Source organism: Malus sylvestris, chromosome 2 (genome assembly GCF_916048215.2).
Source record: "Malus sylvestris chromosome 2, drMalSylv7.2, whole genome shotgun sequence".
In the NCBI taxonomy this organism is placed as follows: domain Eukaryota; kingdom Viridiplantae; phylum Streptophyta; class Magnoliopsida; order Rosales; family Rosaceae; genus Malus; species Malus sylvestris.
The window spans coordinates 130758-149310 of NC_062261.1; the positions used below are offsets into that span (position 1 = coordinate 130758).

Sequence of the window (18553 nt, forward strand, 5' to 3'; positions counted from 1 at the left end):
GACATAATGTATGCATCCAGTTTGCTTGCCAGATTTATGCACTGTCCCACTAGCAAGCATCTTGGAACTGCCAAACGTGTGCTCAGATACATCAAAGGAACTCTAGATTATGGTTTAGAGTATACAAAAGGCAAGGAGGCAATGTTGATTGGCTATTGCGACAGTGACTGGAGTGGATCACCAGATGATAGCAGAAGTACATCTGGATATGCTTTTTCGTTTGGAAGTGGAGTTTTTTCTTGGGCTTCAGTTAAGCAGAGTTGCGTGGCATTATCCACTGCAGAAGCATAGTACATAAGTGCATCAAATGCCACTGCACAAGCAATCTGGCTTAGATTTGTCTTAGAAGATTTTGGGGAACTTCAAACTGAAGCAACTCCATTACATTGTGACAACACCTCAGCAATTGCAATCACCAAGAATTCTGTCTTTCATCAGAAGACCAAACATATAGACAGAAGATATCACTTCATTAAAGATGCACTGCAAGAAGGAATCATTGATTTGATTTATTGTCCCACAGAAGAACAGATGGCAGATATTTTCACAAAACCTTTGGCTAAAGATCGGTTTAATTATCTCAGGAGCATGCTTGGAGTGAAATCAGCTCAAGACTTAAAGGGGAGTGTTGAATTATAAGTCTCTAGCTGATTGAGTATTAGAAATAAGTTGAGTTTAATGTGTGTATTCACTTGAGCATATCTGTCAAGTGTAAAGTTACAAGTTGTAAGGCCATGAGAGCCATGTGGTGTGTGATCCATGTAATTAGATAGATGAGTGACTAAGATTAAAAGTTGAGTCTTGTGTGGTCCTAAAGCTAAGGCCACCAATTAATGTAAAGGAGAGTTAGTGCTCTTTGTTTTTGTTAGAGCATTGAAAATATTCCTCTGCAGCATTTTGCAAGAGAAAACAAGAAAGAAAAACGTTCGTTTCAGCTTCTTCCATCTCTGTTTTCATTTTTTCTGTTCAGCTCTTCCTCCTCGGATAAAATCTATCAAATTCAAGTTACACTAACATTATTGGCTGGAGCTGCAACCACCAGATTGGATGCTGCTACCATCATCACTGCTCGGAGGCAAACACTTTCATTATCATCGTCGTTAGCAGCAGCAGCAGCAGCATAGGTGATGTCAGTTTCAGCCATACCCGATCAAAGCGTTGAGCTTGAGTAGTAGTCGCTCTCCAAGAACAAGATTGACATTCCTGTTAATGCTTTCTAGCACTACCCTTTTCTCAATACCACAACTCTTCTACTCTAAATCAATAGTCTTTCGAGAAATTTCAATCAAATGCCGTCGAACTCCCAGCAGCTGTGATAATTTGTCTTCTTTTTGTCCAAAAGGTAAATGGATGTAGTGGCAAGATGGGGAAGGCTATCATCCAAGCAGCAAATTCTGCAGGACTCACTGTGGTTCCAGTTTCTTTTGGCTCTGATGAGGAATCTGGCCAAACCGTCCAAGTCGGTACGAACGAGATTCTAGTGCATGGTCCTCATGAAAGATCCCTTTTCCAGAAATATCCCAATTTGATTGTCGTCGACTTCACTGTCCCGTCTGCAGTCAATAGTGAGTACTACCGTTGGTTTGGAACTCTATTTTGACCTTCTTCTACTTCAAAAAACTTTTCCTTTCCATTGTTGCTGCAAATAGTGTAGGTGATTCTGCGTCTTGATTCTCTTGAGTTTATTTTTATTTTTATTTTTGTTCTGTCATATCCAGATAACGCAGAGCTGTATTGCAAAGTTGGAGTGCCCTTTGTGATGGGAACACTGCCAAGGCTGTTATTTCTTGCTTCCAGAAGTTGGGGGTGTCCTTTGATGTGGAACAGGTATATTAAATGATACATGTTAATTATAGCTTTGGATAATTAGAAATGGTAAACCGTAGCAGCTCCTTTTCATTTTACCTGATCTGGTAAATTCTATATTGAAAAAGTGAAACTCCATATTAGTTTATGTTTCAAATTTGCCTAGTTGCGAGGAAAGTAGATTATTCTTTTCTTGTGTTACATACCATTAAGGTTAAGAAAGTGTGGCCAGTCCCCATGTCACATCCGGGTCCGGACCCCCACCACATCCTGGGCCCGACTCTATTGTAGCACGATATTGTCTGCTTTGGGTCCTGACCAGGCCCTCACGGTTTTGTTTTTGGGAACTCACATGAGAACTTCCCCAGTGGATCACCCATCATGGGATTGCTCTCGCCCGAAATCGCTTAACTTCGGGTTCCATTTTAGAAACTCACACGAGAACTTCTCAGTGGATCACCCATCCTGGGATTGCTCTCACGCGAACTCGCTTAACTTCGAGTTCCCGAAGCTAGTGAGCTCCCAAAAGGCCTCGTGCTAGTTAGAGATGAGAATATACATATAAATCTTATATGTACCCATTAGGGCCATTACCATTAACTTGATACTCCAGTTTTGCCGATAAATTATAAGGTTCAACTGAAAATAAAACCAACACCGAACCGATCACCAACATAACAGAGAAGCTATGCAAGTCTTGGAAATTGAAGTGTATGGTAATTGCGTGACATTATTTTGTTCAATTTAATGCTTAAAAATAGATAAGATGCTCGTTTGCTTGATAAGTATCTGCCATAAAAAATGCCCACCCCGAATCGCTTGAAAAAATTGAGTTCATCTTTTTGTTGTTTTGGACTCGTTAGCAGCCTCACATCGCTAGATTTGGCCCAACAGGCCGTAGCTCGAAATAGATACGTCCAACAAACTCCGTAATTTTGTTTCAATAATAATTAAAAAAAAACTCTTAAATAGGACGTGGACTACCAAAAAAGAAAATAAAAAAGAAGTGCTCTCCCCGCGGAGCACTTCTAATCTCCTTTTTCTGTTCAAGTGTCTGATAAGATAAATAATAATGGTTTGGATTTGGACAAATGAGTTTGTTTTGTCCTGAGTATTGGGTTGAACTATGGAAATAGATTAGAAGTAGTTTCTAATTAGTTAAGGCAATCAATCATATAACTAGCTCCATTAAGAAAAAAATATTATTCTGAATAGAAAAACGTGGGTTGTGCAGCTCATTTCCAGGGAGGAAGCAAGGAAAAGGTTTGGAGAAGTTGTCCCAGCATTGGCAAATTTGCTCTTGCGGTTGCCCTCCCTGTTAGAAGACCACTATCAAAATGCGGATGACCTTATTAATTATGGACACAAAACTGGCCTTCGTCGACTGGATTAACAACCAGGAATCGTGGTCCTCAGCCAGGTATCTATAAGACTATATCTTCATTGTTGCTTGCACTTCATGAATATTATGTAGGCTTTTTATCTGAAGAACCATTGTAAACACGAAATTTTCCTGAAACAAACGAGACAAGAACACGTGTACAAAATAATATTTATATTAATGATTTAGGGGTTACAATCTCTCTCAAATTTGATCCTCTGATTCGATCTGCGTAAGGTGTTGATTTGTGGATGTGCGATTTATCCAAGGGCCGTCGAAGCTTGATCTTGGATGAACGGTTGAAAGTTTTCTTCAAGGCCGTTGGGGCCTAATCTTGAAGGTTGAGGGAAGTTTCTTCAAGGGCCCTTTGGGCTTGATCTTAAAGGTTGATGGATAAACGAATCTTCAAGGCTTTTGGGCTCGATCTTGAAGAACTGTTGATGAACGGATATTCAAGGGCCTTTGGGGCTTGATCTTGATGAACAATTGATGAATGGATCTTCAAGGGCTTTTGGGCTTTATCTTGAAGAACGGTTGGATATGTGAATTTGTTGATGTTGTTGATCCAAATGGCCGTTGGGGCTTGATCTTAGGATGAACGAATGATGAATGATGAACGTTTTCTTCAAGGGCCGTTGGAGCTTGATCTTGAATTGGTGGAAGTTCCTTCAAAGGGCCGTTGGGGCTTGATCTTGAAGGTTGGGTTGACGAAGAACGAAGAGAGCTTTCTTGATCCTTCGGGATTTGCTTGGAGTTTTGGAGTTTCAAAGCTTCAAGGTTTTGGTGTGAGGTGAATTGGTTATGAATTCCCCCTCCAAATGAATGCATTGGCTTCCTATTTATAAAATTTTCCAAGGCCTAATTTTGAATATAATATGCAGATGAAATAAATCGTTTCTGTCAGGTGTTGACATGTGTCCTATTTGATAACTTTTCTGATTTATTTTGATTTTTCGTTTAGTCACACGCTATGTGTAAAATTTATGTGACACGTGAGCGTTGAAATTGTAACTATTGGTCAACATTTATTTCACCGAAATTTTGATGTCTACAACCATAAAGGCTCACATCCCATGGGGAAGATCATGCTGAAGATTTCATTCTGTCTTTGCTTTGTTAAAACTTCCTTAGTTGCGGTATTACTTTTCTGATTATTGTCCATGTTGCTTTTCAGTAACTAATTAGTGCTCTTCTTGGGTGCTCTTTATTTTGTCTGTTCCCCACCAATAAACGAGGTGCCAAACATCTCCCAACCACCAACTTCGACCATTTGTTTACGTATGTCGTTTTGATTTCTTATGTGGCACTTGTTTCTTCTAGACTTATAGTTTACTTCTACTACACATAGAGTTGTAGTAAATACACTTACCTCCTCGAATGTACTTTCAGGACTTTATATGACGGTTATAATGAACAACAAGAGAATAAGATAAGGTGCATTATACACCACTTTGAAGGGATAAGTTTCCATATGCCTCGGGGTTTTGTCTCATTTGAACGGAAAGTTCTTCCTCTGAAACCTGATCCTTTAAGCATTTCTTACCCCAAGGCTAGTTTTTGGAGCAATTCAGTCATTCCTCTCTGCCGCTTTTGAGGTAAAAGATGAGCAGATGTATTAAATATCAGCCTCGAGTTACAGGCAGATGAATTGATTTCCCCTTTACATTCTCTTAATACAGCTTCGCAATTGCAATACCTTGCTATGTAGTCTTTTCATATCATTCTAGGTTCACAGCTCAGGCTTAATAGAAGATCAATCAAGTTGAGCTCTTGAAGTCGACTTTGCAAATAAGTATATAGGAGGTGGTGATCTTCGCACGGGCTGTGTACAGGTCTGATTTGTGACTCTTTGTATGTTTCACGTAAGTGTGCGTGCCAGCTCTTTTAGACTATCTTTTTATATGTTTTACCTTTTCTTGGATCATGCAGGCCATGATCTAGTTGCAGAAGCACCTAATTTTTATTTGTTTTTATCATCTCACATAGGAAGAGATTTGTTTCTTGATCAATCCTGAATTAATTGCTAGCATGCTGTTCATGCCTTCCATGGAAGATAATGAGGCTACAGAAATTATTGGTGCAGAAAGGTTTTCAAATTATACAGGGTGAGGATTGATAACATATTGTTTGCTTATTTGTTTCTGTTAGACAATAGTCGCATATATTTTGTTTAGAAAAACATTTGTTGTTCATACATACGTATGACTATGTGGGCACAAGTGATACTGACTCTCTTAGAAGACGTAAAACCCGAATTACTGCAATAGATGCATTATGCTGTCCGGGATGAGACAATATAAACAAGAGTTCCTCCTCCGGTATGTATATTTTAGTTAACCACAGACAGATTATTTGAATCATATGGAATAGTCATGCTTCCAGAATAGAAACCCATAATATACCTAGCCAAAGGATTTTACATTGTTTAATGCTAATCTGGTCCCTGCAACTTTGAGGAAGGCTTCAAGCATTCCAAATTACTTTTATTAAATTACTCTTCACAGTAAAATCGTTCGGTATATTAGCTTAAATCCAACCTGCAGATGATAATCATGCAGCTGAAATTGAAGAGGAAGATGAAATTGAAGAAATGAAGAACTTGCTATTTTTAGTAGTAGCCGTTAGTCTTTAAATTGTAACGGCTAGTTTACTTTCTGTTTTTAGCAAGTATCACAGCTGGTATTCCTATCCTTTGGAATCGTAATATATCCCTGGATCCATTCCCAAGTGGAAGGATTGTAGCCTCCGACGGCCTAAAATTTAAGCATTGTTTATCAATATGTCTCCCGTATTAAAACTCCATATTTAGTCATACACCACAAATGCCTTGTAATGGAAATGTTATATATTTTGCTATGAGTAGCAATCACATGGACACACACACTTATGTGTACCTTCTTATTTTGAATTGTGCCAACTTTGACTTCAGGCTCTTTTAAAACAAAATTCATCACTCGTTGTGAACACCGCAACAACAGAAGGCTTTGTGGTAATGAAAGCGGAAGGCAAACAGTTGGTACGGGTTTGCGCCATTAAACTTGCATTCGGACACACCCACTCTTCGTTTCTTTGTTTTTCCTCCAAATACAGTGAGGCATTTTCTTGTACTGTGAGAGACCCAGAAGCGGAATTGGCGATGATTTAGTTTCTTGGGTGCATTAATTGATTTCCAGTCAGCCTCTGCTAAGCTTTCCAGGGAGCTCAATAAACGAAGGCTAACAGTGCCGTGCTTGTCCACCGTGAGGTAAGTTTGTCCACCTGAACATTTGTCCATATAGTTGCTAAACCTGGGGAGCACACAACGAAAAAGAGCATATGCAAGGCGAGGATATTATTGGACTTTTCACTCATAATGAAGTGTCGGTCATCTATTTATCTTTACAGTAAAATCGTTCGGTATATTACAACCCGAGATCAAACAGAGGAAAATGCTAACAGGTTAAAGGCCTGTATTTGTTTTATTTATTTATATGTTTGGCCTTAATTTCAGAGAACAAATTAAGCATAAAAATAGGATCACCTGTGAAAACCGGAAGCAGAACCAGAAGTAGATTTCCAGCCATAATAAGCATTTAGATTTGGCGATTGGCCACCTTTGATATCTGGCACTGAGTAAACTCCTCTGTCATTCAAATCCACAAAGTCAGACTGTAAAGCACCAGCAATAAGAGTGTCATCAAATGCAGTCAGATGGGGGTAGGCTTCGCTTGGAGGGCATTTACTTGACTCACATTTCAAGCACTGGCTGCAAAGTCGCTTACTCTTCAATTCTTGGTCATCATTTGATGCATATGCACTAGTCATTACCAGGACAAGTAGGCACAGAGAAAGGCAATGCCAATACCTATCCATGCTTGTAGCCATAGCTTCTCTACCTTGCCGCTCTCTCTCTCTCTCTCTCTCTCTCTCTCTCTCTATATATATATATATATATTGTTGGTAATCCTAACAAGACAATTACATTGTTATACATAACAAAACATTTTTCTTGTTCTTGATGTTATCAGATTCCTTTGTTTTGTTTCCAATTAGATTTATGGAATTTAACTAGCGGATTCTCTAGAATCTCTATTGGCTTTTAAGTAGAAGAATATAAGACTTAGCTGGTAATAGGCTGGCCTTCTTTCTTAGTGGAGTTGTGGAAACTGGACATGAGGAAGTTTTGTATGCACTTTCATTTTCTCCCAAAAGAAAAAAAAGGCATAAATTCTGATCTTATGACTGTACTAGGTATATACTAGGGCGGCTGATGATGGCAATTGCAGGCTGTTGAGGACTCCTGATCAATTACTTTATGGAGAGAGCATAAGCTGTTAACATTGTTTGACATTTTTGTTTTCCGATAACACCGATGTTTCATTTAGGCCGTCCAAATTCTACAATAAATGTCGTTGGACGTAATTGGCCATAACAAAAAATTGGATAAATGCGGTACCATTTTCTTTTTTTCTTTTCCCTTTCCTTTGGGTTACAATACAGTACATAGGGTGCTTCATTATGTCTGTAGCGATCGGCTTATTAGGCTTCATAAACTTAAATTCAAGAGGGAGTGAAACTCATCCTAGACTACAGAGTGACCTACACAGCTACACTTGATAAATTCGGACATAAATTCTAAGTAGTAAACCAAAATCACCAGCGCCCTCACCTGCTGACTCGAAACAGGGTCGTTTTGGACATAAGCATGATGCAAACACGAGTAGATCTGATTTCTAGAAGTTACCATGCTTCTCTCCTTGTCAGGAAATAGGAAATCCAGTTTTGAGAATCAATGATGCATGCGTTAGTAGTTAGTAGTTACCAACTTCCATTCCATGTTCCATGTTCCAACTTCCAACCTCCAACCAACTGGTAAAACTGACAGACGGAGTCAAGTTTGAGTCCCAAGTATATGCTGTTTTAGCCTAGCGAATGGTGCTTGGCATATTCCTTTTGGGCCCGTTTGTTTGACAGGATTAGGGAGGAGTGGACTGGACTAGACTACAGTCCCTTGTTTGGTCTGCACCAGGATTAGGTTTAATGGGATTAAGTCTGACTCGCTAGGATTAAACCCCTCACTAGGAGTTCTAAGCGAAGCACCCGATCACCCCCGGACTCGTAAGACCTCCGACGCTACTGCGCTCCTGCGAGAGAGAACCTCGCTCAACCTCGATCCTCGACGTGCTCCCTCCTTGCCCTGCTCCCTCATCGTCGTCCTCCTCATCATCATCTCTGCGTCCTGCTCGCCCTCAACTCCATCCTGCTCCCCCTCATCTGGTAAACTTCGAATCCGACATTATTTCTTCAATTTTTTTTTTGCAGATCGTGATATTACTAGGCTTTATTTGATTTAGGTGTTTTGGGTTTGAGAAATTTTGAATTATAGACGTCTGCCCTTGAACAAATTCGGGTTTTGATTTTTAGGATCAAATTGAGATTAGAATATGGGGTTTTCACATTTTATGCCATTTTAAGTACCAAAATGATGATAATCATCACGAAATTGCTGCTGTAAACTTCGAACGCCACTGTTACTTTTTGGGTATGTTTTCTGTCCTACTTTTTCCCAGTTTGAATATTTATTCATAGTTGTCGGAATAAAACGTATATGTAGTTTTTGGGAAGTGATTAGTAGAATGGCTAGAATTTTAGGAAGCTTTGCGCTTCTGGTTTTCATCGGACAGAGGGAACACGAAGAGGGAGAGGAAAAGAGAAAATATTAAGTTTAATTGTAATTTTAAATTTGTTTTTATAGTGTTAGTGGAGGAACTCATCTGTAGTATTTTTAGAGAAGATGAGAAGATGTAAACTGCTGGACATCCTTGGCATTTCCCAAGTTCTTTATTAATTTGAGAGTGATCCTGTGAATAATTTTGGCTTTTAGATTTGTTTGAGTATTTTTCTGATTCAACTTGCAGGTTTAGTATCATTTTACAGCTTTCTACAACTCTTTGTTCTTTCTCTCTTCCTTTATGGTTAGACAGCATCGAATATCTATCAGTAATCATGTCCAGACTGACTGCGTTCATACAACTTGTGCTGTTTAACTAATGAATATAATTTCGGAACTAATATGCCATGCCTAGATGATTGATGTGAGTATCTTAGATGAATCTATCCACTAGATGATTGATGTGAGTATCTACGATGAATCTATCCACCTTGGGAACTTGCAAGAGTTGAGTTCAGGATGTCCGGATGCTTTTTCGTATATAACCAAGGTCTAAAACACAGCCTTAACCTTATTCTTAAGAGGAGGTTTGTTTTTTGTATGTCACTAAGTTAACTGCATAAATCCAAATCTCAAGACCAAAACAAATAATAGGGTTACAGGATTTCTTCCAAATTAATGCCAACATATTGTTTAGCAACGGCGAGATTCTGGGGCCTTGCTTGACCAGCCACATTAGATAAATCTCAATACAATCTATGCATGCATGCTTAGTTGTAACCAGATTCTTACCAGGCCACCGATGGCGTAATTTCATTTGAAGATTACAATAAATGATATAAGATTTAAGGAATTCACAAAAGTCATGTGAAAATAAAAGATGCTGGATTTCCCTTTGAAGGATATGAAATTACTTGATGTTAGAATTGAGGTTTTACAGTTAGTCAGAGGTTTACGATTAGATCTGTATAATGTGTTTTAGCATCCTTTTGTTGTATGGCAAGCAGTTCACGTGCGTAGTTTCCGGTGTTTGTTTAATATTTAGAAGCTTGTTTGAGTTCGATGTCTCTATTTTTTTGTCTAAGAGTTCGATGTCTGTATATCATGTAGAAAAGTGATTCCTTTTTTATTTTGGATGTCTGACCTTGTGAACTTCAGAATCTATTTTTCCGTATTCTTCTTATTGTTCTTCTATCCCTATCTAAAGCTTTATCCCCAAACTGTTTCTTCATTTGGACAGACATATGTAACTGTTGGTAATAGATTTATGATTTGTCTTTAGAATTGCATCCTAAGCGGTGGTTACAAGTTACGACTTCCCTGATTGACTTCATATGAACAAAGTCATGCGGAGTTTAACAATTTTTCGTATTGTATAATGCTTCACGTGGATGTATTAGTATACCGTCATGCTTTGGTATCATTCTCTAGTGTCATATTCTAATTAAAAGTAAATGATGTGGCCAATTGCATACTAGACATACCTCGGAACTGCTGGAATGACCTCTTTACAACGTACATGGGATGTGGAGGGAGAGTCCATGTTAGATACGTTGTTAGTGATATGCATGCAGACTTCATCCAGACTGAATGTGACTGCTTAACCTCGGTTGCTTCCACCCTTCCACTTACACTTCGGTCAATGTGATTTCTCCCACTTACCATCGAATTGAAATTTTAATGCTTTATGCATGGATACTAGACAAAGGCATAAACAGTGGCACTGATGGATTTGCTATTCTCTTCACTTGAAATTGGTGTGCGTGATCTTCTATTAATAACTTATGAGCAATTGGTATTTGTGATTAATTTTTGAATTGCAGATGCTTGTCATTTACTGATAGATAATCAAAAGAAGGGTGACATTTGACAGTCTATTTCCAATTTGGATGTCTAATTATCCATCACGGAACTGTCAAGGGGCACTTGGCTGATAACTTTCACAGTCCAAAGATGGTCTGCACTGAAATGTCAGCTGCTTAGCCTCTCTCTCCATCTGCTTCATTATGTTGTCCTCTTGGCCTGCATGTTTAACGTACAAGCAGAGTACAAACATGGGACTTTTAGAAAAGTTAACCCTTTCTTTAGCACATTAAGGCCTTGTTTAATTTGGTGGCATATTGGTTTGATGTCCGTGTGTGTGTGTGTTCAGGGCAATCAAATCGGAACTCAAGAAAGTGTTCGTCCAAAGGCTTTTAAGCGACAAAGCAAGCGGATGAGTATATTATGTGGTGCCTTTTGACATGGATATATTTTATTAATCGTACAATCTTATGTTATGACTTATAACTTAGCTTTGCACTATAAAGTATTTTGGCTAATGTTAACTAGGATTTTGTAAATTATGGAGATCTACTTTGGAATGCTATACTATAGTTCACTGGTATTTTGTAAAATATCCTGGATGAAAATTTAGTGAATGATGTTTTAAGAGTCAATCAATGGCAAAGATTGACTTGTCACAAGCATCTTCTTATGTACTTGTATTTGTTGAAGTTGCATGTATTGGGCACTATTCTTTTTCCTTTTTTGGGTGATAAAGTTTAAACCAAGCTACATTTGCAGATTAAACTCAACTATTTATAAATAGTATGTCCAAACTATAGTATGTCCCAATTCTATTAGCATGTAATAGAAACAAAACAATTGTCCTCTTTTTTTAAGATTCATAATATACATGGTAAAAATATGCTCCAATTAACCCATATCATGAGATTTGTAGCATCACTCTATTGCACAATGACAAAAATTTGTAGTCTTACTCTAAACAAACACAAATCTGGTGAATAATACTGTTTTTATTATCTTGCTTCTTAGTCCGACACTGCACCAAACGCTTCACTAAATTAGTCCAGCTTAGTCTAGTTTAAGCCAGTCCAACTTAGTTCCTGCAGCTAGTCTAGTCCAAAACAGTCCGGCGCAACAAACGCACCCTTTATATACTATTCACTGTCAGAATACCTAACATCAGATGAGATGAGATGGTCCCAGTTTTTAAACCCAGTGCAGGCTGAATCTGAAGCTCAAGGGTATCGACTATCTTTCTCCTTATCTCTACTATACGAGTTGTTTTACTGCTTGTATATATGGACCATGGAGGCATCATTTTACCAAACTTGTGTGCGACAGACCGGCCTATTGAGTATAATTGGTGGTGGTAATTTGCAGCAGTGGATATGTTTGTTGCTGGTCACCTAGTTATTCCATGATTCCATCCATCTGCGCTCGCTTCAATGTATAATTTGTATTTGTATATGTAGCATATAAGTTGAATATCAGAATACGAAACGAATAAAATTAACAAAATAAGAATATTATTAAACAAATGAGAATGCCAAAATGGCTACAAAACCCTAAGAGACTACATTGTAAATGATTTAATTCTAAAACTAAATTACAATCAATATTTATAGACAACTAAATCTAAGAAACCCTAACTCGAATGGGCTAAGCTCAAATCCTAAACCAACAAGCAAAACCTAAATACTAAAATAAACCTAAATACTACTATTTTCCAACACCCCCGTCAAACTCATGGTGGTACACAACATGAGTTTGCCAAAGTATATGTGGATGCAAAACTCCAAATTTCAATGCCAATGCCCATGCCCATGCCAATACCGATGCTGATGCTAGATTTCCATTCCAAGTTCAAGCTACCATGCCCAATGCAAGAATACACGGGCCACAAAACAACCATATTTTTTTCCTTTCTTTTTTTTCCCTTTTTTTTCCTTCCTTCTTCTTTCCGCGGTTCCTTTTTTTTTTTCCCTTCTTTTCTCCTTCGTCCCCTTTGTTTATTTGTTGGGGGATCTTCTCCTCTGCAAGCAAAACTTCTTTTTTTCTTTCATTTTTCTTTTCCTTGCAAACAATCAATACCAACTAACAAATCTAAAACAAACGACGACAAAGGCAAACAAATTGATACCAACGAGAACATATTGAACCCTAAGGATCGAACCCGCTCTGATACCAAATTGAATATCAGAATGCGAAACGAATAAAACTAACAAAATAAGAATATTATTAAACAAACGAGAATGCCGAAACGGCTACAAAACCCTAAGACACTACATTGTGAATGACTTATTCTCAAACTAAATTACAATCAATATTTATAGAGAACTAAATCTAAGAAACCCTAACACGGATGAATTAAGTCCAAATCCTAAACTAACAAGCAAAACCTAAATACTAATATTTTCCAACAATATATACATGCGGTATTGTAACTGTACATCCATCTCTTCACTTCTGTTCCTTCTGTCTCACCATCTCACCATTTACTGGTCGTACAGTTACAGCCGAGTCTCGATCGGTGTTTGTGTAAGCTTTGCATGGTAATGCTAATAATGTGTATATAAATCGGAAGTTCATGTTCCTTTTATTTCTTCTATATGTGTCTTATCATGGACAGCATGAATCCCACATCGGGAAAAGAGATGTCTTTGCATGTGTTTGTAAGTAATTAGGCTACTCCCACCATATTTCCAACTGATTTTACGGTGAAAAAGATGCATAAATCCGAATCTAATTGGAGGAGGGCATCACAATATTTCTTTATAAATTTTCAAGAGAAATTAAAAATATGAGACGAAAGCTGAGAAGAGAGAGAGCAGACAGCAGAGGTTGTAAATAACCCTGTAATTGAATTGAAATAAGCAGCACCTTGAGTTGTACTGATCATGTGGCCATTGATAATTAGCTAGCTAGCTACTAGCCTACTGCTAGTCTGCTAGGCACCAGAGATGCATGAGAAGAAACTTCGGTGGCTCCAAAACCGGGCAAGTTGCTTTGGAGGAGGAGAATTAATGGAGTCATCAGCGTCCACCGATGAAGAGAATCCTTGCATAGAGTTGGAAGTAGAACCGAGAGAAACAGATTTGTGACGGCGGTGCTGAAACTGACGACCTCCATGATTAATAATGTTTGTGGTTGTGGATAAGGACGACTGGTTCCGACGGGCAGACGCGCCATTAACATTAAATATCGTTGGAAGATGATGATCAGCTGAAGGTGCAGGTTGGGGAACATAGACGTAACTGTTGTGATCGATGTAGAAGTCAGCGATGTTGTAATTACTAGTTTGACCTGATACTGGTGGGGTTGCTGCTGCTAATGAGGAGGAGGAGGAGAGGCAGCTGTATTGGCGGCGAGTTCTGTTCCTCTTCATTGCCTTGTAAACCATTGGGATCAGACCCTCCATAATTATAATTACGGATTGGATCTAGTCTAGTCTAATGAAGCTTATCGATCGATCTCTATACTCTATTCTCCAGGCTGTTGTCGGCTCATGATCTGTTCTGTATCTGTGCGAGATGAGGAGAGAGAAGGTTGCTAACTATTTAGACATTTTTTCTTCTGAATTTGTGAAAGATTATGGATGAGCAAGCAAGATAGCCAAGTAGCAAGAATACTCTTTGCAATATATATAAATACACACACACATTATTTGAACTCAGTTGGAAAGGTTCTTGGATGATGCATGCATATTATAAAGAAATGAAAGCCACCTGTCGCAAGTCAATCTTAAATAGTTGCTTCTTTGTGACTTAAAAAGGTTACAAGTTCGAATCGTAAAAATAGTGTCTTTGCAAAGTAAGAGTAAGACTGCATCCAAAAATAGTGTCTTTGTAAAGTAAGAGTAAGACTGCATATAATAGACGTTTTTCTCGACTCTCACAAAGCAAGAGCCTTATTGGCTTGGGATCATGCTTTATGGTTGTTTGGTTTGTTTGGTGATTCATTGTTGCCTGCATCTGCATCTGTAAGATTATACTTGGTTTTTTTTTGTCTTTTGCTTTTTTGTTTTTTTTTGTTTTTTTGTTTTTTAGTATATTGATATTTTTACATTTAGGGGGCTAAGTTACATAATAGACAATCTAATTTGGTATCAAATTCATCATTTACGAGATTCGAACTTAAGACTTTTCACTTTCAAGTAAAGAAGAATATCACCAGAGACATAATATTCGATTTGGATTTGAAACTTGAATTGGTAGTGGTTTTTGACAAATAAGCCGCATGATAATAATAATAATGTTATATTATTTGGTCTTGTAATAAATAAGAAGAAAAAGGAGGATGGGATAGAATTTTTTGAAAGAAGATCTATATATTGAAATTAAACTGAATTACAAAGATAAGTCTTGGTGGATGGTATTTTGTATAACACGCCAGTTTTGTATTTGACTTTAAATTTATAAAATGGAAGGAAATTCCATCGGGCAAGATCTTTTATCCCACTCAATCGAAAGATTTTTTCAGTGTGACCGGTACATGAGTTGGTACACTACGTGTCACTATACAAATAATGGGATATGTGTGCTAAAAAGTTAATAACTCAAAAAAAAAATTCCAACCACTCCTATTAAAACACGTGATGTACCACTTGTTTTCCCGTCACAACTAAAAATTTCTCCACTCAAACTCATCCAAGGGTCAAGGCCTTTCATCCCAACCAATCCCATCCAAGTCCCAATAAGACTCTTAAGAGGAAGGATAGGGACGTAATAGAATACGAAGGAATGACTCATGAAATGGTCGTCGTCGAAGTACATCAATTCATCATCACTAGACTAATCCTTTCCTTGTTATCTCCTTCAATTCTTTTAGTAAACAAATACAAACACGTACACAAAACGCTTCTTTCATTCATTCGTTATCGTCTTTCTTTTTGTTTATACAACACGCACAACCAACTTTGAAACGAGATTATCATATAAATATTTACAAGCACAAAACACTTTATTCATTCATCATCGTCCTCATCTCTTTTCAATATTATACGTATAGATAGATGCATAGATTTTTTTTATTTTGATCATATAGATGCATAGATTTAAATGAACAATTAAACAATTAGAATTAGTTAAGAAGCAGGATAAGCAGCATCTCCAGTTTAATTCTGTTTACTTGGTCAAGCCAAAGCATATATGGGCTTTCGTTTTCCTTGCACCCACCCACCCATTTGGCATTTGGCCCCATTTGGGATACGGCCGATTGCCTTCCGCCTTCCTCGTAATTTGTTTGGCGAAGAAATGAACGATATCACCGAAGGACTTGTCATCTCATCTCTACTCAGTCTACAAGTATAAGACATACACCTCCACTCTATCCTGCCTTATCAACAAGCAACTTGTCTCCGCTGCTCACGACTCCAAGACCAGTCAGTCAGTACGGTAACAGATGAACAGTAGCCACCTTTCTTTTACTTTTTAAGTTTTATCACTCCTCAACTTTTACCATTCTCGTTTCCTTTCCTCTTTAACTTTAGAAAGAAAAAAAACTCACAAATGCATGCATTCTCGTTTCCCCGAACCCGAATCTGAAACTTCTCAACTAAATTGAATCGGACATCATACATAACTCAAACTATAACAACTATGGATACAACAGTGCATGCACTCTTGTTGATCCTTCAAGCAGTAACTGTTTCTCCATTCCACCTGCAGGAAAAAAAGGAAACGAAACCACCACTTTGGACCGGTTGAGAATTGTCGCACTTGCTCTACTACAACTAGAAACATACAAGAGAAGACATCAAAGGTAATAATCTGTGTTATACATGGAACAACTCATTCTTGTAGCACTGACTCCAATCTGAATCCCCTGAAGCAAGCAGCCCCCCACCTCCATCAGTGCTTATGGACTCGACAGTAGCACACACTCTTGATGATGACTTAGGACGAATGCCGCCTCCTTCATCTTTCCCACCAACTCCTCCATCATCCAAAACTTCTGCCATCCGAAACTTATAAGTTACATTCTCATCTTCTCCTACATGGACATTGATTTCAGGACTCTGACTGGCTTCTTCGTTTAATGGATCTTTGCCACACCCATTGATATCTTCCTCTTCATCAGATAAACATCTGCAGCAATCATCTTCATCCATATCATATATACGACTCATTAACCCTTCTCTCCACGATATCCTCATCTCCGATTGTGATAAATTCTCTAGTGTAGAGTTGGAGAGCCAGGAAGCGCGATCATCCAAAACTTTATGGAATCGGCTGATTGAATCACAGGCTGTGGTTAGACAGTCAAACTGGAAACTCGAATCAATCTGATCCTCAATTAATACATGACTGTTCGTGTTTGGGGACAAGTTTACCATCTGAATAGCTTCAGCCACTGAACTCAGTTCAGGATCAAAGCAGTGTTTCCTATGATTTTCTACACTCGAGTCTGATTGAGGAGTACAGATAACATTGCCACTGTCCAGTGAAACCATAGAGAACGGAGAATTATCTTCGTCATAACCATAATGGTGTTTTCTTTCCTCTTCCAAGAAGTTTACAGCCTCACAACCAGGCATGCGATGCAGAGAAGACATAACACCAACATGCTCATTTAAGGGCTCCAACACTTGTTGAAAACTTGGAGAAAATCCATGACGACCTAAGGTTGAAAATGGAGAACAAAGATTAACGGACCCTGCAGAATTATGTAAGCTACTATCGGAATGCTCCTTGTGATCCTCATCCCCTTCATCACACGGCGATAAAAGCCAATGCATTGAAGCTTCAGTAGGTAAAGGAACCGCAGAAGCATCGAGATTGCCAACATGGCCTTCACATTGACCACTTTCGTCATCATCGTCATCCTCAAAGCTACCTAAAGCCATCCCTTTACTGAAGCCTGAATCATTTTCTCCTACACTGAGAATTCCTCTAGCTCTGCACTTCCTCTTGTCAGTGATCCCTGAAAGAACATGGCCAGCAGCATAAAGAGCAAGTGTGCTCCTTGACACCGCAGATGATCCACATTGTATCTCTGGAGACACGGAGGCCTGAACAGGTGGAGTTTTACTATTAGATTTGTCAGAATTCTCCAGCACATCCTCAGAGTTATCAGCCTTGGTGTCCAAACCCAACCCAGTCGGTATCTTACTCAAAGGTGTAAAATCTCCATCAATACCACGTGATTTGAGCTCAGTGGGCTGACCTGCATTGCCCACCACCCTGACAATACTACCTTGCACCTCAGACCCAGACTCTAACTTACTCAGGGAACTTACATTTGATTTTACAAGTGAACAAGTTTTCAGCTTTGGTCCGTTTCTAGAAGTGGGTTTGTTTCCAGACTGCCACTGGTACAAGCAAGAAGAATTATTCTTAGATTTACTTGCATTTCGTGAGGTGGGTTTCTCTGGGTTTTCCAAAGCATTGAATTTGGACCGGTTGTCCTTGGCTTTTGATGGTGTTGAAGGCCTCACAGCAGGAGCTGATTTAGGGGCTTTGGACAGATTTTTAGGTGTGTAAAGAGGGGTTTTGGAATTAGAGGAAGAAGAATGAGAGAGAAAGAACCTGAGGCAACCTCGCGGGGCTTCGACGGAGATGGAAGACGAAGCATCGCTGCCATTGTTGCTACTGCGAACGGTGATGGCATTGAGATCCCGTAGTGGATTTCGAGGGCTCTGCTCGTTTAGTTTCTTCTTCTTCTTGTTCGCCGTCGCCAGTGGCGGTGCCGGAGAGGCTTTCTTGGTGAGCTTTGACGACAACGATCGGTTCATAGCCTGTGGTGCGGAGGCCGTCACTCAGCAGATCTGGAACCAAACCAAATGATTTGAAAATCTAATCCCCGGGGAAAGGGGGGAGGGGGTGTAAGGGTATGGAAAGGTCATCTTCGTTTGACCAACATGCCCATTAGTTTCTGACATATTTTCTGAAATGCCATCACTTGGCGGGTGGGGCCGAGTGGTGCTTCCT

The 18553-nt window shown here is 38.9% G+C and overlaps 2 protein-coding genes and 2 pseudogenes across 2 annotated transcripts; 1 reads left to right on the top strand and 3 right to left on the bottom strand.

The window, feature by feature from the left end:
• Positions 1-1363: 1363 nt before the first annotated feature.
• LOC126587370 (poly(ADP-ribose) glycohydrolase 1-like) lies at positions 1364-11302 on the top strand (annotated as a pseudogene).
• On the bottom strand, positions 5955-7051 carry LOC126600351 (uncharacterized; annotated as a pseudogene).
• Positions 11303-13076: 1774 nt separating the features above from the next.
• On the bottom strand, positions 13077-14264 carry LOC126600371 (uncharacterized). Its single transcript, XM_050266962.1, has one exon. It carries the CDS (start codon positions 14041-14043, stop codon positions 13573-13575), a length of 471 nt encoding a protein of 156 aa, XP_050122919.1. The 5' UTR covers positions 14044-14264; the 3' UTR covers positions 13077-13572.
• A 1883-nt stretch (positions 14265-16147) lies between these two features.
• Positions 16148-18449, bottom strand: LOC126600239 (uncharacterized). Its single transcript, XM_050266809.1, has one exon. The coding sequence runs from the start codon at positions 18355-18357 to the stop codon at positions 16399-16401; it is 1959 nt and encodes a 652-aa protein (XP_050122766.1). The 5' UTR covers positions 18358-18449; the 3' UTR covers positions 16148-16398.
• Between the last annotated feature and the right edge of the window lie 104 nt (positions 18450-18553).